The 25,750-nt window shown below is 35.3% G+C and overlaps 1 protein-coding gene across 2 annotated transcripts in view; it reads right to left on the reverse strand.

Moving 5' to 3' along the window:
* LOC127874697 (hypoxia-inducible factor 1-alpha-like) overlaps positions 1–25,750 on the reverse strand; it is an 88,602-nt gene that overhangs the window by 36,762 nt on the left and 26,090 nt on the right. For both annotated transcript variants that reach the window (XM_052419233.1, XM_052419232.1), the window contains exons 5-8: positions 16,739–17,034; positions 15,904–16,010; positions 10,577–10,724; positions 10–308 (exon numbers count right to left, since the gene is read on the reverse strand). In XM_052419233.1, the coding sequence (XP_052275193.1) occupies positions 10–308; positions 10,577–10,724; positions 15,904–16,010; positions 16,739–17,034 (850 nt within the window). The remainder of the gene's footprint in view (positions 1–9; positions 309–10,576; positions 10,725–15,903; positions 16,011–16,738; positions 17,035–25,750) is intronic.

Raw genomic sequence — 25,750 nt, forward strand, 5'->3', positions numbered from 1 at the left:
TGTACTTACTCCTCTTGATCCCTTTAGGGAAGAAGAAATCCTGGTCCATTTCTGCAGTTCTCTCAGCAAAGACCGCCTCCGTACTAAACTGTGGCACGTGAAACAAGTCTTCCACCTTGACATTGCTTCTGGTGCGCGCCTGGCGCACAGGCTGCTTCTGGCATGTAGGTTTCTGGCTCGAGCCCTCCTCTGTCTTGAGGACGTTAGTCTTGGTGAGAGACTTCCTAGTTATCCTAGAAAACTCTGACTTAGCCGTGGGTACAGAAATCTGGCTAGAGGCCAGGATTCGACCGTGCTGCTCTACATGGCTGAAACAAACACATGAAGGTTTTACTATAAATGTAACTTCTAATAAGTTTTTGTTTAATTTGACCAAGTGACCTAGTTTAGGACCTTACCTGACCTAGTTTTAAACAAGGGCTGTTTGTAAAACATGCATGCCCCCCCCCATATGGGCTGTCAGTTGTAGTGGCAGCCATTGTGTGAATATGTTTTTTGTCACTGTTACCTTGACCTTTGACCTAGTGACTTGAAAATCAATAGGGGTCATCTGCCAGTCATGATCAATGTACCTGTGAGGTTTCATGATCCTAGGCCTAAGCATTCTTGAGTTATCATCCAGAAAACATTTTACAGTTTCAAGTCACTGTGACCTTGACCTTTGACCTAGTGACCTGAAAATCAATAGGGGTCATCTGCCAGTCATGATCAATGTACCTATAAAGTTTCATGATCCTAGGCGAAGTATTTTTGAGTAATCATCCGGAAACCATTTTACTATTTCGAGTCCCTGTGACCTTGACCTATGACCTAGTGACCTGAAAATCAAAAGGGGTCATCTGCCAGTCATGATCAATGTACCTATGAAGTTTCATGATCCTAGGCTTAAGTGTTCTTGAGTTATCATCCGAAAACCATCTGGTGGACGGACGGACCGACCGACCGACGGACCGACCGACCAACATGTGCAAAACAATATACCCCCTCTTCTTCGAAGATAGGCATAAATATATCATATAATTTTGACAAATTTTCTGAACAATTTTAATGAAAATTGGACATTAAATTTGGCTTCTAGAGTGTTAACAAGGTAAAATTAACGATGCATTACAATCACAGACAAAATGCAATCACAAAAGCTCACCACCTGCTTAAAATGTCCACAAGTTGTTGACCCCCTTGATGACAGATGCCATCTTGATTCTGTGTCAGAGCAATTAGCTGACAGCTGATCAATACCAGAGATAGATACTCAATGTTTGACATTGCTTTCAAATGGAAGACTCTTTTTACCCAGAGAAAAATGCTTATTTACAACTAAACAGCCCTAGTTACATGACCACAGAACCATCTTTTATGGTCCAATTAGCATCTTCATTAAGTAAAACAACTTCTTACTAAAGCCATCATAGCATTTTAAGCATACTGTGTGATTTATTTGAAGGTTGAAAGTCAACATCATATAACCCTGAGTGTACATTAATGGTGTCAATATAGCGAAAGTCTTCTGTTGTATGAAACATACATGATGGCAAGAAGAATTACATGGTAATCAGGCCCAAATTTTCTGTGTGTTACTACAGCAATCCACTTCTGCAATTTGTTAAATTTGGAGGGCCATATCTCCACAATATTTCTGAGGTTAATTGGCTGACTTATCATGGCTAATTATGTTTACAAACAATTGTATGGAGACTTGAACATACTTGTCAATCACTGACTGATTTAACCAATCATTGGTATATATCTGTACTTTTAAACAAAAGTACAGGGTAAATGAATCAAACACTTGAACAAACAGTTGACATGCATAGTAATGTTATTTTACTGAAATAACAGGCACACATAATACTCGCACATGATTCTGTGGAGGCATAATAAAACAACCGATGAAGCTTCAAAACAAGCCTAATAAAACCTATCCTAAGACTAATTTGGTGTCACATGAAGAACGATAGTGTAACTGTTTTCAACTCAAATCAGATACAAGAAAAGAAACAAACCAAAATAATATGTAATCTCTTGTTAATTGTTAATTTTAACATACAAACCATCTGAATACACATCAACAATTACGTGCAGAACGCACTAAAACGTTCCTCTACTTGCATTTAATAGCTAGACAATACTGTGAATAAAGCTATGAACAGTGCTACCATATGAGTCGCGTTCTGAGAAAACTGGGCATAATGCATGTGTGTAAAGTGTCATCCCAGATTAGCCTGTGCAGTCTGCACAGGCTAATCAAGGACGACACTTTCAGACTTAACTGGATTTTCGTGTAGAAGAGACTTACTTTAAAACAAAACATACCATAAAAGCAGAAAGTGTTGTCCCTGATTAACCTGTGTGGACTGCACAGGCTAATATGGGACGACACTTTATGCACATGCATTATGCCCAGTTTTCTCAGAACATGACTCATATATGAACAAGAATCTTTAATCTGCAAACAAACATGCACCAGGCTGTTGCTCGTTAGCCTATTTGTAAGACAAGGTCAACATATATGTTGGAAGATGTCTTAGGCACAACTGAATAAGTATTTATGAGTCATGGCGTTTGGGGCTGAGAGAAATTATTAAGGATCACATGGTCACAGGAAAATGACTCCCACATTTGACTCCCGGGGTATTAAATATTGAAGAATTATTGACTTCAACAAGTAGAATGAGGTTTTAACACCTCAAATACACAAATATTTTGTCAGACAAAAAATTCAAGATATTCTAAAAGGCTTAGGAACATATGGACAGGGTCTACACTGTCTGCTTATGAGACCAGGAAGCCTTGTGTGAGTTTACAACGAACAAGTAACTGTCAACCAGAATGCTTGATTGAACTGGCTGATCTGAAGCTTCCCTAGCACATTTTTTCTCCTTTTTAGGATAAAGTACTGGAAAACGGCACTTTCCAAATTGGGAAAGAGACAAATTTCTGTTAAAATTGCTGTTAAAAATATTCCCAATAAAAGGTTTCCAAAAAAATATTTATTTTTTTTATAAATAAAATGCTACATTTAGTTTGTTTTCCTTTAAAGCTCCATGGATTGAACCTTAGTAGATAAAATATTGACAACTTGACAACACTCCATTAACAATTTTAAAGTACATGTGAGCAAAAAAATCAAATGGATCAATATACAATTGTAAAGACTTCACTATGCGAATTTTCCCACTTTCAGGTTATTTTGGCGCACATTTTCCCAGATTAGGCTGGTAATGGTACCTTTCCCCATTGGGAAAAAAAGTTGCTGTACCCTGTCTGCATATGGCATAAGACCTATTTCCTCATGACCAGGCTCAATGAAAAATTATGAGTGTGGTGTGTTTCATCATGAAAACAAATCGCCATTGCAGAAAGGAGACACGCCAAGGGAAGATAATTATGTATAAACCATTGGAGATAACCTGATGCTTTGTAGATTAGTGGATTACTGCCCTTGCATGACAAAACCAGACCCACTAAATAGTTTCACTGCAAATCAAAAAGATGTTTTCCTATGTAAATATAAAACACAGATTCTACCAACTAAATATGTACTGGTCTCTTTGAGGAGAAAATAAATATAAAATCCCATGCAGAATTTGGAGATTTATGGATGAAATAATTGACATTTTTTCATCATGTGGCATACATTTAATAACATTATCTACAACATAATCAAGTGAACCATGCAAATCCCTATGTTATTTCAACCCAGTACCAAACAAACAAGTAAAACTAGCATTATGAAGTTAGTTTTAAGACGTAAAGATTCAAGGACTTAGGCTGTAATGTCATGTTATTCTGAAAAAAAAAATGTTATGAATAATTAGGATAGAAACTTAACACAAATTTTTGAAAGCTGAGTGCCCAAAGGGCTAGGTTCACGAAGGGTTGAAATATGCCCTGTTTCAGAATTAAATGAATTTACTTTTATCTTATAGGGCAAACTATTGTATATAGGAAAACAACATATTTATAATTAGTATCGCTTTATTATGGTTGCTATGGCAACATGATAAATACGTGCAAAAATTTGTTATGGTATATAAAATTCAATTGCAAACGTCTATATATACATTATACGTCATCATGAAAATTATACAATTGTATACGAGTATTGAATACACACAGCATGTTGTAAAAAAGCAACAAATAGTTGTTGGTTGTCATGGTAACGAGTAAGACATTGACATTTTTCTGCATTTTTTGTCAAAGAAATCAAAGAATATAAAGTATAATTTAACATGCACAGCATACTTTGCCTAATGCATATCCAATTGATCGGAATATATGCAGGTAAGTTTTAATTAATAATTTCTGAAACTACAATTGCCGTTTCCATGGAAACAATTAAAATGTATATGATATATGTCACTTTTTAAAGAAAATATCGATCGGCAAACAACATAAACCGAACAACTTAAAAACATATCTTAATTATTGTATTTTTCAATTTTTTAATTACTGCAATAAAAAATGAATCTTTGATGATTAAGATATTACTATGGTAACGGATTTTTAATTAGAATGCAAACAAATAATGTACATACTAAATACAAGCTTAACATCAAGCATCCGGTTGGAAATTTAAAATAAAAAACCAGTTACCCAGTATAACATTATGATAACAATTTGTTATAATGCACAATACTTAATGGTATTACATATCATAAACAACAGTATTTTATACAAGATTTGACGTCTTCAGTGTACAAACGCATCAACGTATCAAAATGTTACTGACATAAGCAGTCCTGCATATGATAACAATGTGTTATAATGCACAATACCTCATGGTATTACATATCATAAACAACAGTATTTTATACAAGATTTGACATCTTCAGCGTTACAAACGCATCAACGTATCAAAATGTTACTGACATAAGCAGTCCTGCATATGATAACAATTTGTTATAATGCACAACACTTCATGGTATTACATATCATAAACAACAGTATTTTATACAAGATTTGACGTCTTCAGCGTTACAAACGCATCAACGTATCAAAATGTTACTGACATAAGCAGTCCTGCATATGATAACAATGTGTTATAATGCACAACACTTCATGGTATTACATATCATAAACAACAGTATTTTATACAAGAATTGACGTCTTCAGCGTTACAAACGCATCAACGTATCAAAATGTTACTGACACAAGCAGTCCTCAGTGTTTTTTTAATGGCAATTTCGGGGCCGATATTCGGCCCCATTCCCCTCAAAAAAAAGAGTATATATTTTCCCCCCATTTTGTAAAAAAATCCCCTCCAGAAGTAAAAAAAAACAAACATTTTTTTTTGTTTTTTTTTAGAAAGAACTGTCTCATAATCATGATAAATATATCTCAAATTTATTTCATAAACAACTAACAAAGTATATAACTATAATTTATATTATTTAGAATTATTATAAATAGTTATATTAAATAGTTTTTCCCAAATCAGTTGACTTTTCACATTAATTGCATTTTTCTCCCAAAATGGCCAGGAAAAGGCCAGATGTATCTATATTGTGTCAATATTTGTTGATAAAATCTTTCCAATTTGGTCAATTTTATTGATAAAAAATGCTCAAATTTGCCATTTTATCGATTTAAAAGATCCCAATTAGACTCAAACTCGCTAAGAAAACTGAGACTGTGCATGAAGGCTGAACTGTCTGAAACTAATGTTGAAAAAATCATTGATATATATATTTTAATTTTAAGAAAAAGTACAAAGACATTCAGCTGTCAATATTAACATGGTCTGAGTCATATTGAATCCAGACCTGATAAGTCTTTGATGAAATATGACGGCTTTGAAGACGGACACGAATGAGATCACAAGTTTCTCTGAACACATCGATTGTGCATTCAGAGCCCATATATTCTTGAATGTAAGACGGACAGAGCTTCAACTGGTAGGTGCCTAGTGTCAGGAGTTTAAGCATAGTTTCGTCAAGTTGGAAACAGATTCGTTAACAGACGACCATTTGCTGATGCTACGGCGATGGAGGTTATTATCTTCTACAAATTTTTGCAATTTATTTTCTTCTTTTAGTTTGACCATCATCATTTCCGCACATAAAAAATCTTCAGAAGATTAGCAATTGGCACTCAAGGGTGGCAGAAACTTGTTACATAAACAACAAACAATTTTAACATAGTCGCCTATGTATGGCACTTGATTCGTTGGCAAGATGTGGTCCAAATACTTCCACCGCTTGATTCTAGCGTTAACCGCTTCAACTACCCATCTTACCTAAAAAGGTATTGTAAAATATTTAAAAGTCAATAACTAAACTTTACAGCTTATATTTGGTTTAAATTAGCTCACTACCGTAAAGCGTTCGATGTTTTCCCCTATAAACATAAGTTAATTGATCCGATGCATAGAAATTAAGTTAAGATCGGTATGCTGACATAAGACTTTCATGCATGGGCTCATTTGTAGATAAAACAATAATACTATATATTCATTTTCATTTCTGTTTCAACATAACAATACATTTAATTATAATAATAAGACAAAAATACAAAGTAGAGATTTCAATTTGCATCGTCAATGTTTATTTGGTGGTTAAACAAAGGCGATTTTTTGTTTCTTCTCCGAACAAATAGTATTACACACCCGTTACATCTGCATTACACGGTATAACCCTTTCAGTTATTATGAAATCGTCTTACATGGGTCCTATAAATGGCACATAGTTATTCCACATTGTGCTGTTCATGTTTTAGCGTTATTATCTGACGGTGTATTGTGCAAATAAAGCAAAAACATACCTTTGTAACTAGCCGTGAAGAATTTGCCAAATCAGTTGGTAGTTGTTTGCTTCCTCGCGGCAAAAATGACGGCATCTGCGCGTGGATCCCGAGCTCTTCAAGCAGAAAGGTGGCATCACGGAAGCCTCTGTCGACAACAAATATGTCTTTTTCTTTGACCCAGTTTTTAATTTCTTCGATGTTGTTTTTAATTATATGATGCAGAATTGATGCGTCGTTATTTTTGCTGTTGGCCAAATATGGACCGATTACGGAAATAAAATATCCTGATGTTGTTACAATAACCATGGGTTTAACTAATGGTCTTCCCTTGTGCATACCATACGTTTGCCGTTGAAATTGAAAGTTTCCACTTTTTTTAATGTAGATGTAGGTTCTGTCGAGAACGAGGATGACTTGTTCCTTATTTTCCGTGAAAAGAAGTTGTGCCAAATTACGCGTATGTTTATTTATTACATCTTCGCATGAAATGTGTGAAAAGCCAAGATTAAAAGGCACAAAGTCGATCATAAGTACTTTTCTGGATGTTTGTATGGCTCTTCTGCCGCTTGATTTTGAAACGTCAAACAAAGTTGACAGGACCTTATTTGATAGACCTGACTTTAACTTAAACAAGAAAATTCCAATAGTAGTTGCTACAGTTCTAGCAGGCCTGTTTCTTATTGATAATTCGACGGCTTTCAAGAGTGCTAAAAAGTTCGACACCGAAATGCCGGTAAGATTTAACAGGTTTTCTTCACTGAAAGTTGTTAAGTCATCAAACGACAGCCTCTTACTTTTTGAACATACGCAGTACTCTCGAACTGCAGTAAGAAGATTAAGAAGAGATGATCTGTTGAAAAAAACATTGTCTATTGTAGACAATTTTGAAATTACATTTACTTCAAAGGATGTACCATTTTGCTTGAAAAGACCGGGACGACACCTACTTTCCGCTGTTATTAAAATATTATGTTGAATGAAGGTTTCCGTCCTTGTAGAAGTAGGAACGACAATCAATTTTGGTCCAGGTTTCTTGCAAATGAAACAATAAGCATGGCTTTTTGATGTTGTTTTAACATTCAATTTGATTGAAGGAGGACATTTTGCGGCGGCAATGAGCTGGTAGAGGCACAAGAAGGTTGTTGTGCACAAGAAGGTTGTTGTGATGCAGCGTAATACGCTGGCCGACTACACTTGCCACAAATAAATTGATCTTGTGTTATTTCTATCAGGAAATTATTTTTTAAATATTTTGCGACATGTTTATTTACAGGACGGCGTTGGTGTATTTTGAGCCGTTTTTCGCATAAAATACACGTTTTGAGAGGCATTCTGCAAGAAAAAGAAAAATCATATTAGGTGTTTCTATTTAACACAAATATAATACTAAAATAACGTTAAAAAATTAGGTGCAATATTTTTTACAAAGTTACGTTTTTATTTTTGCAGTTATTGTCACAAAAAAATGACTTAATCGACAATCGAACTACAACCACCCGCGTGGAAGTCTGACACCACATCCATTACACCACACAGACAATTGTAAAAGTATGTCGATAATGATGTATATTTATTGAGCAATATGACGTTCACTGCAAGTGTCGTTTGTCATCTTAAATGGTTTTAATTGTTTAAATCGTAATTTCTCTCAACTTGCATGTTTTCAAAAGCTTGAACATTTTTTCAATCAATTCTATACAACTATATATAAATTGCGATAGAAAACAACGGTTTTCACAACAATATTGCTGGAGTCGTCTGCAGTCGCAATACACCAGAATAATCGAATGGATCTCTCAACAATTTATTGACTATTTCAACAGAAGGAACACCATTTTTACGATAATAAAACATTTAAAATGGTAATTTTAAATTTATGAAAGTAAAATAAAGATTACAACTTACGTGAATTCTAGTGATTCTTTAAAATTATCGATCTGAGTGTTGACTACATGTTGTCATGGAGCGATGTAAACAATCATGCAAGAGTTGATGCCCTTACTAACAGTAGTTAACAAAATTTGTATATTTACAAAAAAATATTTTATCTTCGCAAAAATTAAAAGACACATTACACTGTGCATGGAAAACATGTTCTAAATATAACCACATTATGAATCAACAACAAAACACATATAATTTACTTTTAATGTGCAAAACAACAAGGAATTTGGGTTACACTGTAACTTACATCTACCAATATTAAAATTCAAAAAAGTTCAAAATTAAATATGAAGGCATATTTCCGACACAAAGAATTTTTTTTATTGCATCTAACTCCGAAATATGAATCAAAACTTAAAATATGAAAGTGTGGGAAACTTGCCTTCATATTCTATTATGTCCTTAAATGTCCAAAAATTGTCAAAATTTAGGTTATTCTGCTGAACTATACATGTTTTTGGTTAATTGTAGAGATGTTTAACGCAATTTGTTAGGCAAAAGTGCTTTTGAATGAGACAGATAAGATGTTAAGCTCCACAAATATACCCAATTTATGATGATTTTTGAAACTTATTTTTTTACAATTTCATAGGGCATATAAAGCTGCTTCGTGAACCTAGTCCTTTGAGAACATTTTATGCAAATAAACAGGAAAGAAACCCTTGCAAATAAACAGGAAAGAAACCCTTACCATAACTTGATAGAGATGAGCAGCACAAAGTTATCTTGTTAACATTTGAGTATAAGATACAACAGTTTAATGCTCAATCCTCTATACATTCTGTCCTCTTTTCAAGATCAAGAATGTTATGACTTGTGTTCGAAAGGAAATGCAAAACAACAAAACCACCTTCCTTTATTTCATGATGAAAAAAAGTGAAATAAATTATTACATGTGATAATTTGTTTTCACGTTTTAAAAAAGGATCGATTAATGAATGTGAGTTGTGTATTTCTAAACAAATGATGAAGAGCAATCAACCTTCTTTAAAACATGTGACTAATCACCTGTGAAATGAACAAACAAATCATGAATACTGCACAAGTAGACCTGGAAATGCTGGTTTACTAGAACTTACATATGTCTGCTACTGCAAACTGTCCTTATCGAATTAAAAGTAGGGACAGAATGGGCCTCAGCAATAATTTGACCAGCCTCATGAGAAAATGGGTATTAAGTCACATAAGGTTTCATCGTCTCATGTGCAGATAGGGTAGCTCCTGCCCAGACTCATAGATGTGCAGGCTGATCTGGAGCTATGCAGGCAACATATGTCATAAGACCAATTTTTGCATTAAGTGACTCTTCATGACTGGTCCCACACAAATAATGTTGCAGGTCTGGGATTCAAACAAACCCCAAATGTGAGGCATGCGCTCTCACAATTTATCAAGCTAGGAGACATGATTTCTGTTTATGACTCATCTGAGAACAAAGATAACAAACATGACAGGCTCAATTTTGGCAAAGGTAACTCAAGTGAGAACATAGTGGACGTGAACTCACCTGAGAACGTAGTTGACACACACAACAATATACGCAAAGGTAACTCAAGTGAGAACATAGTGAACGTGAACTCACCTGAGAACGTAGTTGACACACACAACAATTTTCGCAAAGGTAACTCAAGTGAGAACATAGTGAACGTGAACTCACCTGAGAACATAGTTGACACACACAACAATATACGCAAAGGTAAATCAAGTGAGAACATAGTGGACGCTAACTCACCTGAGAACGTAGTTGAAACACACAACAATATTCGCAAAGGTAACTCAAGTGAGAACATAGTGGACGTGAACTCACCTGAGAACATGGTTGGAATTGACAACATAAACAAGTGTAGCTAAGATAACTCAAGTGAGAACATAGAAGCCTCAAACTCACCTGAGAACATAATGGACGCAGACGACATGTTCAGGCTTTTGAGACTTGGGGTTATAGATGACTGTAGCCTCTGTGAGCATCCACACATAGCCCCCATTCTTTGCAAGGAACCGGTACTGACCGGTTCTGATCTGGCCCTTGGAGAACACTGAAAACAGACCGACACATGTGTGCTTTTTGTTTGCTTTTTTCAGTTTTTAGCAATATTTTAGTGATTTCAGAGCAATCATTTTACCGACCCTCACTTTAAAGGGGCCTTTTCAAGTTTTGGTAAATTGACAAAATTAAAAAAATGTTTCAGATTAACACATTTTTGTTGTAGTTATGATATTTGTGAGGAAACAGTAATACTGAACATTTACCATGATGCTCTAAAATATCCATTTTATGCATCTTTTGACCATTTAAAAACCTGAAAATTATAAAGCGTTGCAATGCAAAACAATTGAATAATTTGGTGAGTTCTGTTATTGTCGTTATATTTTGTGACACCACGAGGATTGCTTATAAAGTTTAAAATACATCATTCATTATATGAGCATGGATCGCCAAGTGGTCTAATAGTAGATTTTAATTCAGTGGTCAGTGGTTCGAGCCCAGTTGAGGGTTAATTTTTTTCTTTCTTTAATTTTATTTTTGTTTTTTACTACAGCTTTTTAGATCCAATGTTTACATTTATCAATATATAAAGCATTTAATAAACAAGAGATGTGTTTGTCAGAAACACAATGCCCCCTACTGCGCCGCTTTAAATTAAAAAAATTGTATTTCCCTTTAAAAAATATTACTTCCCTTGTGAAAATGATCTGTACCTGCCAAATGATAAATAGAAATTATCTCCCTTTAAAGCTTGTTACTTCCCTTGGATTTTGTTTTTTGACCTTTGACCTTCAAGGATGACCTTGACCTTGACCTTTCACAACTCAAATCGTGCAGCTCCATGAGATACACATGCATGCCAAATATCAAGTTGCTATCTTCAATATTACAAAAGTTATGGCCAATGTTAAAGTTTTTGGACAGACGCACAGACTGACAGACAGACAGACAGACAAACAGACGGACTGACAGTTCAACTGCTATATGCCACCCTACTGGGGTTATAAAAACTTAAATACATGCCAAAATCTGTGAAAAGGTCCCTTGAATTGACAATTTTGTTTTGGATTGTACACTTCATTCAACAGTATTTCAGTTACATCACAGCCATCACTGATCCTACTCCCATGTTATCATGGTCTGCTGGTTTACCAGTATTAATTGCATATCGTTATTGTATAGATGATTGAGAAAATGCACATTTGCCAGTAACTAACAACTTCCCTATTTGAATCAGATAGAGGGGAAAAATGGCTGTGCAAATGATGTCACGACCAATCACCATAAATTATGTAGTTGGGGAAAACATAGGTGTGTCATTTGTTAGTTATATTTACTGATTGCCTTTCAAGTGAATTGTTTAACCATTTACCACTAAGATACGTATTTTGATGAATTTGAAGTCCCATAGAAAGTTAAATTCAATTAAAGACCTTTCTTACTAGATACAAGACTTCAAGGCTTGTTTTCCAATCCTCACATACTGATGAGCAGCAAACAGCAATAAACCTGAACAGACAGTGAGTTACTCGCAGGCTATTCTGGTTTTATGCTGTTTGCACAAAGCCATTTTCATAGGTCGAGATATTCTTTGCCCTGTTTTAGGTAAATTCCCAACAAAGTCTGATGTCCACAGGTTCCAGCAATAATCTTCACAATAACCGCAAATGAGTCAGCCAGTTTTCTACCTCTGGTAACTTACACTCTTTGAATAAGTAGCAGCACAACCACATTTAAAGAGACAAGAAACACGTGTATAACACCAGTTCTAAATCCAACTTTGAAATTTAAGAAGCTGGTTTTGTTACAACATTTCTGCTAACTTTTGAAAAGTGAAACCTGTACACTGCCACTTCCAGTTCGAGGGTCATACTTAGGGAGTAAAAGCCTTTGAGGCATGAAAACAGAAAAAAAGGAGACAGGACTATTTTGTACCTTATAGTCACATACTAAACCCTTTACCACATAGATACGTTTTTAACCCATTTGTAGTAACTTAGAAAGTTCAATTTAATTAAGGACCATTCTTACTAAATTCAAGTTTTAAAGGCTTCATTTCCAAACCCTTAGATACTGATGGGCAGCAAACAGCAAACAGCATAAAACCTGAACAGACAGCGAGTTACTGGCAGGCTGTTCTGGTTTTATGCTGGTTTCAAAAGCCATTTTCACTTTGCTTCTGAGTGGGAAAGGGTTAAATAGTTAATGATTCAATTTGTACAATTGTATCTGCTGGTGCCAGGTTTACTGGAAGTATATAATCTGCATGGGGATTTTGTTACATCTCTGTAAGCAACATATGTAACATGCAACTGACTGACATGTTTGTAAACATTGGATTAAAGTGAGCCAACAAATAATTCAAAACTTGAGAGAGAAGAAATTGCAACAAAATGGTAAAAACCTATGGACATTAAAACCACCACTATGCTATGTGCAATAAATACAAACGGCTTAAAAAACATTGTGTTCATTGTTGTTTTCTTTTTCTTTCTTTTTTTGAATGTTTTTTTTTAATGTATGGCTCATGTTGATTCCCTGTTGTCATTTAAATACCACCATCAGTAACATCACCAATTGTGTAAGTCTTGTAATCAAACTGTCAAAGGGCCATAGGCCATGCATGAGTTCTATGGGAAAATGGGATTAATGCATTTGCCTAAAGTGTCTTCCCAGATAAGCCTGTGTGAACTGCTAATCAGGGACAACACTTTTCATCTAGACTGGGTCTTTGCTAAGAAAAGACTTCCTTTAAACAAAATATTCCACTTAAGCGAAGTGTCCTCCATAATCTGGGAGAACACTTTACACAGATGCATTAAGCCCCATTTTTCAAGCAACCCTCGTAAACAATTATTATTATGTTAGACTGGAGGATGAATAATCATTAACAAATATATTTACATATTTGTCATGCAATCATAACAAGTTAAACTAGAAATGGCGCGGCAGAGGCCGACGCGCATCCCCATGCTGCATGTTTGACCCAGGGGTGCCCCAGAGTTGGTAATGGGGCCATGCATAGTTGAGATTGACCGTATTGTCATAAGAGAAGTTCAGTATCAATTAGAAGTGAATCGGTGCAGAAATGAAGAAATTATAGTAAAAGACAATTTTGGGTGGGTGTGGCCTATTATGGGCGGGGCGCCCTAGGGTTGGTAATGGGGTCATACATAGTTGAGATTGACTGTATTGTCATAAGAGATGTTCAGTATCCATTTGAAGTAAATCGGTGTAGAAATTAAGAAATTATAGTAAAAGGCAATTTTGGGTGGGCGTATCCTATGTGGGCAGGGCGCCCCAGGGTTGGTAATGACGCCATGCATAGTTGAGATTGACTGTATTGTCATAAAAGAGGTTCAGTATTAATTTGAAGTGAATTGGTGTAGAAATGAAGAAATTATAGTAAAAGACAATTTTGTGTGGGCGTGGCCTATGTGGGCGGGGCGCCCCAGGAATGGTATTATGGAGCCATGCACAGTTGAGATTAACTGTATTGTCATAAGAGAGGTTCAGTATCAATTTGAAGTGAATCGGTGTAGAAATGAAGAAATTATAGTAAAAGGCAATTTTGGGTGGGCGTGGCCTATGTGGGCGTGGCCTATGTGGGCGTGGCCTATGTGGGCGGGGTTCCCCAGGGTTTGTAATGGGGCCAGGATGCATAGCTGAGATTGACCGTATTGTCATAAGAGAGGTTCTGTATCAATTTGAAGTGAATCGGTGTAGAAATGAAGAAATTATAGTAAAAGGCAATTTTGGGTGGGCGTGGCCTATGTGGGTGTGGCCTATGTGGGCGGGGTGCCCTAGGGTTGGTAATGGGGCCATGCATAGCTGAGATTGACCGTATTGTCATAAGAGAGGTTCAGTATCAATTCGAAGTGAATCAGTGTAGAAATGAAGAAATTATAGTAAAAGGCAATTTTGGGTGGGCGTGGCCTATGTGGCCGGGCCGCCCCAAGGTTGGTAATGGGGCCATGCATAGTTGAGATTGACCGTATTGTCATAAGAGAGGCTCAGTATCAATTTGAAGAAAATCGGTGCAGAAAAGAAGAAGTTAATGTAAAATAACATAAAAAAAATGAGTGAAAATCTCTGACCCTGCCCCGCCCCAACCCCCATAACTTTTGACCCAGGGGTCAGATCAAAATTCCGTCACTGTCACCGTCGCACATATGCTCATAGCTACCATGTATGTAAGTTTCAAGGTTCTAGTGCTAATAGTGTAGGAGGAGCAGGTGGCCAGGACGGACGGACGGACAGACGCACATCACCACAATATCCCCACTTTTTCTCCGAAAAACGTGGGGATAATAAATTATTAAAAATTACTAGCCTTTAAATGAGGCATTCTTTTCATTGCATTGGATGTTCAACACTTCATATACATATTACAAGCAGAACATATAAATTTAAACCTCAACATTTTTTTCTTCAAGTAATAAAGTCATTCATATAATTCACTTTTTAGCAGGTTTTCTTTCGAAATGTTAGTAAGTACAGTAGAACGGTGCAATACTGCACGTCTTAAAAGAATCCCCGCAATAACTTTATCTCGGAATCAAGCTCATTTCTTACAGAATGGCAGAATTATCAACAACATGAAAATACGCCCAGCTGTTCACCAGAAGATACTATGCCATATCTATGATGGGTAGAGCATGCAACTGCTGAATATGCTTTAAATTTTACTACAAATACAGTGTCACCCTCCAAAAGTTCATATGCATAAAACAAAATATTAGGTTGCACCCAAAATGTAAACTGTAACAGAAAATATTTTATATAATAAATAAGCAGCATATTCCAGATTTGTCAAGCAAAAAACTGAAAGTAAAAATCTTAATGACACATTTCTTTTCTTTCTGGGCTTCTGCAAGAGAACATTTACCTGTGACCTTGACCTTAAATCTCTTGATTTAAAATTCATTTGTGATCATCCTTCACCCAAGACTAACCAGCTCACTAATTCATTTAATCCTTAGAATTCTCTAGATTTTGTAAGACAATTGCATGATACAATCCACTGTTACTATGAACTTTGACCTGATGTTTTCAAATTTTAATGGGCATCTTACTTCCCACTCAAGTCACTTCTATGCGAATTTGCATGAATGTGTTGGTCAAAGTTTTCTTAGTAATTGAGTGGAAACAAATAACATTTTACAACCCCTTGTGACCTTAACCTTTCACAAGTTCACTGGCTTTGGATATGGCTTTGCAAAACTTACGATCTCTGAAGGCTTTGTCCATCATCTTGCTGTCAATGGCGTGGTGGAACCCGTAGAACGTCTGACCAATCAGCTCCTCTGCCTGGTAACCAATCAGACGCTTCACTCTGCAAACATGATATACAGGTCATTATTGATGATTCACTGCGAGTTACTCACAGGCTGTTTTGGATTTATGCTGGTTGCAAAAGCCATTTTCACTTTGCTTCTTATAAGGGAAAGGGTTAAACTGATTCTGTTATTTTGCAACTTGCAAATCAATTTAACATTTTCAAAACATCTCCAAGTAAAAGGCAGTGTTAACCCTACCCCACTCAGAAGCAAAGTGTAAATGGCTATACAGAACCAGCATGCAACCAAAACAGAATGCAAGTAACTCTCAGTCTGTACAGGTTTTAATGCTGTTTACTGCTCATCTTAGGGTTATAAATAAAGCCTTTAAAACTTGAATCAATTACAGTATCTTAGGGTTACAAATAAAGCCTTTAAAATTTGAATCTATTACAGTATCTTAGGGTTTTATATTAAGTCTTTAAAATTTGAATCTATTTCAGTATCTAAGATTTATATATGAAGTCTTTAAAACTTGAATCTATTTCAGTATCTAAGGGTCATAAATTAAGTCTTCAAAACTTGAATCTATTACAGTATCTTAGGGTTGGAAAATATATAAAGCCTTTAAAACTTGAATCTATTACAGTAGCTTGGGTTTGGAAAATAAAGCCTTTAAAATTTGAATCTATTACAGTAGCTTAGGGTTGGAAAATTTTGACTACCAACAGGTCAAAATGCGTATCAGAGGAGTAAAGGGTCAATAACAACAGTTCCAGGTCACCTTTCATCACAGTCTGTGAAGCGCATGTTCATGCTGTGCCTACTGGTGAAGGTTCGTCTGTCGAGGGGCACCTCAATGTTTGATGGGTGGGGAATGGCCTCGGCCGTGGCCAGGAAGTGGGGCACCCCTTGAGGGCGGTACACCCATGCCTCTCCTCGCCCCTCTACCCCCTCCTCACTGTACGAGCAGGAATCGTCTGAGTCTTCTTCCTTTATGCGGATGTCATTGCCGCCGTCTGCAACGATCTCGTCTGCTACGGTGTCGTCTGCCACATATTTCCCTGTCAGTTTGATTACCTGCAATTAACAACAGTGTGTTACAAGCTTGTATTCTATACAATTTAGAAAATATATTACTTCATCACACTAAAGGGGGGCGCTTTAATAAAAGGATTTTCGAACCGACAAACTACAAATTATGACCGAAAATTTTTTATCTGGTTTTCCAAACTCTGTTTTATTTGTAGCGCCTAAGCCCTGTCTTTGTATACTCACATTGCTATGATATCAAAAACTTTATTTAAAAAAATGTGCATCACAATTTTACTTTAACATTAGTACTCAATCATGACTTGAGAATGTTTTTCTTTCAAAAACCATTTTCAAATGGAGGGTTGACTAATTTGGCAGTTGAATTTATACATTCCATATTTCCCCAGATCTTCATCGATACATTCATTACAATATACTGGACTTTAGACCACAGGTATTTCAACCTGAACAACAATATTTTAATTCCATAATGAACAATTAAGCCAAACAAATTAAATTTGAACAACAGATGTGTTTGTCAGAAACACAATGCCCCCTATTGCGTCGCTTTGAAGCCATATATTTGACCTTTGACCTTGAAGGATGACCTTGACCATGACCTGTCACCACTCAAAATGTGCAGCTCCATGAGATACACATGCATGCCAAATATCAAGTTGCTATCTTCAATATTGCAAAAGTTATCGCAAAACTTTAACCAAGGTTAAAGTTTTGGGACAGAATGACAGAGTGACAGCTAGAATGATAGACAGACAGGACAAAAACAATATACCCCCGATCATTCGTCCGGGGGCATAAAAAGACATTCTGACCAATATACATGTACTTGATAAATAGTTCAAGAAATGTTTGGTGCTTTTTTTGAGAGTAAGAACATAGAGGCACTGTGCTTGTGGTGTCATAAAGTGAAGTGAGGGTTATGCCTCTATTTGACTTCATATTGAGCGTGCTTTAATCATGTAATGCCATGTGCCGGCATCAGGCACTATTATTACACACTTATAACAAACTATCCCCAGACTTATGAAGAGACCATAAACAAATTTGCAAATTTTCTTCAAATCCGCTACCCCTCAGACATACAATCATCTTAGATCTAACATCTGAATCATGAAATATAAAATAAACTTTATCGTCGTTCACGAACAATAAGGTTACACTCTATTAAAATGTCCCAATTTTATTCAAAGGACGAGGTATGATCATAATGACATTATTTTGTTCAATAAGTTTTTTGGGGGTGGGGTCCAAGATTTCGTGTAATTGATCATTTTGGGTCCGCTTGTATTTATAGATTGTCTTTTGAATTTTTCAGAGACATTTCTTTAATTAATTCTACTGTTTTAAAGTTTAATCTTAACCACATTATTGCAAAATCAGTAAAAAAATTATTGAGCACATTGAAAATCAGTTCCTAAGGAATGACATTTTTACCCATTGAAGCCTTGTGGACTCTCCCAACCTTCTAAATTGGATCCATTTATTTCCAAAATTAGGGATGTCTAGTATATTTATTTCTATATTTAGAATATTTCTTACAGAAATTCCTTTAAGCAAACAGCGCAGACCCTGATGAGACGCTGCATAATGCGGCGTCTCATCTGGGTCTACGCTGTTTGCCAAGGCCTTTTTTTCTAGACGCTAGGCATAAATGGATTAATATTAATCACTAATACACATCCACGTTAAGTTATTATTTGCCTCCTGAGTAGACAATTTAGCATCTTGAATAACTCCACCAAACCCTGTCACGTCCACACCACACCCTGTCACGTCCACACCACACGCACTAACAATCTACCTTTAAACTTCCCTTTAACCCATACAGCATGACAACAGATAAAAAAAAAAATATAATGAGAAAGATTAACAAATAGAACACCGATCCAATATTAACATTAATATTTTTCAATATTACCAAGGACAGATTTAAAAATTGAAAGCGGATACAATTTAGATATGGTATGTAACAAAAACAGGATTGGGCCTATTAATAATATCCAGTAAACATGTGTGACCTCATAGAAAATGTCTGAAAAACAGATCACGGAACACACATTTCAACATGAGGTTAATATTCATATTGTTTGCTGTTGTGTTTTTACTAATTTGTTTGGATTGTTAAAGAAATTTAGTTTTGCTTTCATCTACATTGTAAGCAATCAGTTTCAGTAAATAATTGGAATATTTAAGTGCAGCTGGGTTAAGCAAGGATACGAGAGGACCATTTTTACGTGGTCAAGAACAAGAGGACTAAGTTGTTCAGACCTACCCGAAGCTTCACGAAATAATGCTGAACACACTGCATGTTCAGCTAAGCATAACAATTGACTATGGTTATGGCTATATTAAACATTGATTGAATCACAATTAACAACTCAATGTGTTATGCTATAACAAGTTAGACATAATTATTTTACCTACAGAATATTGGTTTCTACATCAAGATGAATTGGACAAGCAAGCAAGCCTTATGGTCTAAGAATAGCTAGTTATGTCAACATAACCCAGACATTTGTCTTTCTACCATGTCAAGTTCAACACAATTAAGGTCTTCCTATTGCAAATAGGTCATCTTCCAGCTCTTCCCAGTGCAAAGATGTTAATTCTTGACCCAATAAATATACATAGTTTTTCACAGCATCAGTCTCAATTTTAAACCAGGAAAGATTGTGGTAAAGGTTTATGCCTCAAGGTAAACATAAAATCTGTTTTGCAAAGACCCAAAGTCTGCTTAACTGGTTTTATCTGCAAGGGAATGAAAAGAATACACTGGTAACCAGTCTGGCCTTGTAAGCCTTGACCTGAATCTTCCAGCCAATAATAGCCAGTAGGCCTCGCTCTGAGAACACCTGGTTAGATCAATCTGTGTTAAATGTCATACAAGATTAGCCTGTGCAGTCTGCAGGGACAACTCAAACAAACTTTAACAAGATTTTCATGCAGAAGAGACTTCATTTAACCCTTTACCACTTAGATACGTATTTAACCCTTTACCACTTAGATACGTATTTAACCCTTTACCACTTAGATACGTATTTAACCCTTTACCACTTAGATACGTATTTAACCCTTTACCACTTAGATACATATTTAACCCTTTACCACTTAGATACGTATTTAACCCTTTACCACTTAGATACGTATTTAACCCTTTACCACTTAGATACGTATTTAACCCTTTACCACTTAGATATGTATTTAACCCTTTACCACTTAGATACGTATTTAACCCTTTACCACTTAGATATGTATTTAACCCTTTACCACTTAGATATGTATTTAACCCTTTACCACTTAGATACCTATTTAACCCTTTACCACTTAGATACGTATTTAACCCTTCACCACTTAGATATGTATTTAACCCTTTACCACTTAGATACGTATTTAACCCTTTACCACTTAGATACGTATTTTGATGCATTTGTAGTCCCTAAGAAAGTTATATTTAATCAAATACTTTTATCACTAAATTCAAGGTGTAAAGGCTTCATTTCCAGCCCTTAGATACTGATGAGCAGCAAAAAGTATAAAACCTGAACAGACTGTGAGTTACTCGCAGGCTGTTCTGGTTTTATGCTGGTTGTAAAAGCCATTTTCACTTTGCTTCTTATGGGGGAAAGGGATTAACGAAAGATTCCATAAGAGTGGAAAGGTGGACCACACTTCACACATATGAATTAAACCCTGTTTTCCTGGAGCTTGGTTCACTGGCTCCATTCTACAGTTTATTGTCAAACAGTTACAACATCTGTGAGGTCAATAACCTTTCCAGTCAATGTCTTATGGCTTAAAGGTCATTAACCCTTTCCCACTCAGAGGCAAAGTGAAAATGGCTTTTGCAACCAGCATAAAACCAGAACAGCCTGCTAGTAACTCGCTGTCTGTTCACGTTTTATGCTGTTTGCTTCCCATCGGTATCTAAGGTTTGGAATTGAAGCCTTTAAAACTTGAATCTAGTAAGAAAGTTTTTAATTAAATTTGACTTTCTAAGGAACTACAAATGTGTCAAAATACGTTTCTTAGTGGTAAAGGGTTAAAAAGATTTGTTGTCACACATTGAATTTAACCAGCATTAAATTTAAGAAAATAATTTATACATGCACTGTACTAATTTTCCTGAAAAATGGCGTAGGCATATGAATTTGTTTACGAAATTCGTAAACATATTTCATGTCATAAATGTTTAACATTATTTTTTTGTAAGTGATGTTGTAATTATATTGGATTATCGGATAAATGTGCACATTAGAAAAGCGATATGTATACTGTTATCGTTCGATTCGGTTTATATGCATGTATTTGCGGATGACAACACAGCATGACAATAAACAGGACCTATATTATAGGCTATACTATACCTGTTTTTATAGCCCCCTTAAATAAATAATCTCAAAACTTATAACGCTGTCCGTTTATAACGCTGTTGCGTGGCTTGGACCCTGTCATCCGCGTTATATTGGAGTTACGAATTATGTATGATGGAAAATATAAGTTTTGTAAAATATGTGAAATTAAAGATGATATGGGGTTATACAATCAGGTTTTTACTTAGTTTCCACTTGTAATTCTGTGTGATGCACAAATCAGTTCCTTTCACATGTATGTAATGCCTATTTCTGTGATGCATCCTAGTGCTGTTTCTGACATGTCATTGTACCCATAAATGAGTTTCGTAAAAATGAGCAGATCTAATAAACATTTAAATGTGTTTTGTGATATTTGCTTGATGTACTGTTTTTTAAATATTTATAAATCAATATATCAAATAACAATTTGGTTCTTATAAATTCATAAGCAGACAGTAGTATAGAGTTTGAGGCAGTAGGAATACATGTCTACTGAAGAAGCAAATCTGTTGCAAGCAGATGTAAGTAAAAACACATTATATAAGAAATCGTTTGGCTCTAATTTCGGATGACTTCAACTTTTCGTGCTGGTCCCATAGTTCAAGTATCGGGTTTTGACAGGATATATTTTTAAATAATTAAATTAACAATGGCGTGTTGTGAACAGTTCATTCTTTAAGGTGATATGGGGGGGATTCCCTGAGTTAAAGTATTTATTCTTTTGTACTTGTGATTTGTTGTAACTATGTTCCATACAGGGATCATCCAGGGGTAGGATAGAATGTTACAATAATGCAATCTGAGTTCACATTGTGTAACATTTGCAATCATTGGGTTTACAAACCAATGGGCAAGTCCATACATGTGTATTTCTCCCTCTTAATAGAATGTTTGGTCTCATCCAAGACTTGTGAGCTTCAAATTAAAATAAAATAGTTGAAAACAAGATCACTAACATGGATACTTAAGATTAATATCACAATAGTTTACATCTTTTTGAAATAAATAAAAGCCAATATGTGCTCTTTTAATGGTTTCATGGTCTGTTAAAACATTAATAGAACAGCAAACACAATACAGGGTATTTACCTTACAATAGACAAAATAACTATTGTCCCAGAAATGGGCCATATACTCAGTGTTCTATTAATCTGAGAGTGACATTACCCCCTACCGCTTTTTAATTAGCAAATTATACTCTATGTTCTTTATCCTAATAATGGGCAAATAATAGTAAAGGAGGTTTTCATGCATTTATAATTAAAAAACTTAAAAACAAAACTCAGTTAACAAATAGAGTATTTTATAACATGCTTTTAAAAATAGGACCCCCATTTTAATGTTGTAATGAAGTCATTAATAAATAATAGCACACACACAAATTGCTGTTTTTATTTTGTGTACATCTGAACCTTTTTAGGTTGAATTACTTGATGCAACAAGCAGCAAAACAAGTAGGAACATCAAATGTGTATAAAACAGACATTTGTTATTCAAAGTTTCATGTTAATCATTTCTTCACTATATTAGAACAAGAGGCCAATGAGGGCCTCAATCGCTCTACTGCTATAAACACTGTGCAAGTTTGGAAAGAATAAGATGAAAACTGTGTACTTAATCGTGCAAACAAGGACAATTTTCTCAAAATCAAGGGGAGATTATTGTGTACCAATTTCTCCGATACTGCTCATATTCAATAGGGTTCAAGTCCTCATTAATATCAAGATACTGTGCAAATTTCGAAATAATTGGATGAAAACTGCGAAATAAATTGCGTAAACAAGCGGGATTTCAAATTTTTCTCGTATTCAAGGGGAAGTCATTCTGGACTCATTGCTTCGATATTGCTCTTTTTAACAAGAGCACCGCATAACGGGTGCTGCGCTCGGCTGCGAAAGCTTGTCAGAAATTTTTTTTTTTTTTTTTAGAGATCACAGTGACCTTGACCTTTAACCTAGTGACCCAAAATGTGGCGTGTAGAACTCATCAAGGTGCATCTACATATGAAGTTTCAAAGTTGAAGGTGGAAGCACTTTGATTTTAGAACCAATGTAAAGGTTTTAGCACATCGCCAGCGGACAACGAGCAGGCTATGAAAATACCTCGGGTTTTCTCCGAAAACAGCCTCGCTAAAAAAGGGTTTGAGTCCTCATTGATACAAAGACACTGTGCAAGTTTGCCAAGAATTGGGTTAAAATTATGGACTTTATCACATTAAAAAACTGAATTTTCATTTTTTTCTCAAATTCAAGGGGAGATAATTCTTGACTTATAACTCCGATATTGCTCATTTGCAATAGGATTTGACTCATCATTCAGATAAAGACACTGTGCAAGTTGGGAAATAATTGAATGAAAACTGTGGACTTTATTGCTTAAACAAGCCTTATTTCACAATTTTCTCAAATTCAAGGGGAGATAATTCTGGACTTTTTACTCTGATGTAACCCTTTTTCAATCGGGTTCCAGTCCTCATTAATATAAAGACACTGAACAAGTTTGAAAAGAATCGGATGAAAACTGTGGACTAAATCGCGTAAATAAAAAAGTCTAACACACGCACGGACGACGGAAACCACGCCATGACATAATCTCTTCCGGCCTTCGGCCAGTAGAGCTAAAAATCAAGACTATTGCCAATCAATATATTTCCCCTACCGGCTCAACCATTATCAGAATTAAAAAAAAAAAAAGTTGCCATAGCAACCAGAATTTTTGATGTAGGAACAAAATGAAATGATGTGCATAATGACCATATTGCCATCTATCAGTGTTTCAAGATTCATGAAAAAATATGAAGAACTTTAAAAGTTAATGCAGGATACAGGAAATTTTAGCCATTTTTACCATTTTCAGCAATATTTCTAGTCTATTTGTTGCCATAGCAACCAAAATTTTTGATGTAGGAACAAAACAAAATGACGTGCATAATGTCCATATTGCCATCCATCCATGTTTCAAGTTTCATTAAAAAATATAAAGAACTTTTAAAGTTATCGCAGGATCCAGAAAAGTGTGACAGACACTGACTCACAGAGCGCAAACTTCAAGTCCCCTCCTGTGAAACCGGTAGGGGACAAAAAAACAACATCAAAGGTAAAGTGAATGAATAAGAGCATGCCGACTAAAGATGGTGTAAGTATTTTTTCAATGCAGTTTGTTTAGAATTGTAAAAACAAAAATTCATCTCAAAAAGTGATGAAAGCACCACATGGAGCATTTAATCACCTATTGAAAAAATAATATTGTTTTCAACTTTACACGAGAATATAAAAATTATGTTTTAATAAATCTGTATAAAATGTTATCTTTTTCTGGTTGGTGGTTTCATTATCATGTAGGTTTTTGATGAACCCAACTGGCATAGACCAATATTAAACTTGTATAATACAAAACCCTCATTAATATAATATATGAGCAGTGTTCTGTGAAAAGGGCCGTAATGCATGTGCGTAAAGTGTCATCCTAGAGTATCTGTGCAGTCCACACACAGGCTGATCTGGGACACCACTTGCGTATATGCATTAAACCCTCTTTTCACAGAGCATTGCCCATATCTATTGTATGAGGGCTTTAATTTAAGCTGATTTTATAGACGTGTTTGAGGTCATATTCCAAATGGCAAAAAAAATGTTTTCCTAAATCCAATCCAAAAATTCCCCATTGATTGTTGGCCTTTTTACGTGTACTGATAGAGATTTTAAGTCTAGAAATAAGGAGTGTTGCAATTTTTTTATCCATTTTACTGATATGTTTATGTTTGAAATTTACTGCTTTAAGGTATCATCAAAAATTCAAAATAAATACATAAAACAAATTTTAAAAAATCCCAATTTAGAGTATATTGACACTCAAATTTAATTGCTATAACTCATTTTTAAAGGTACATGATTGTATAGATCATACTTCCAATATGAGAGAAAGCTCTAGATATACTCTAGAAAAAAGCTTTTAGCTTGTAATGCTAGCAGAAAAAAAGGGATTTTAATGGATTCTCAACTCTCCTGGGCTGCTGTCCATGAAACTTTCAGAATGCCATCAGTTAATCAGTAGAAAATGGAACAACTTTTAACAGTTGACGTCATTATCAAATAATGATCTGAATGACTGAGATGCAACACAAACATGTCCTAGCAAATCAGATAATCAAAAAAGCATGCAATTAACTTAAATTAAACTGTCCAAGAATCAGTTGATTTCTGGGAAATGTTATATTATAGTTACTATCGCGTGACTGCAGAGACGTGATTGCAGAGAGGTCAGAAAGAAGAATCAAAGATGAACAGTAAAGCTTAAACAGTTCTTGCATGGACAATTCAAACTTTGATTCCATTCCCGTAATACTAAAGATGAGTGTCAAACTTTGATTCCATTCCCGTAATACTAAA

Source organism: Dreissena polymorpha, chromosome 3 (assembly GCF_020536995.1).
Source record: "Dreissena polymorpha isolate Duluth1 chromosome 3, UMN_Dpol_1.0, whole genome shotgun sequence".
Classification (NCBI taxonomy): domain Eukaryota; kingdom Metazoa; phylum Mollusca; class Bivalvia; order Myida; family Dreissenidae; genus Dreissena; species Dreissena polymorpha.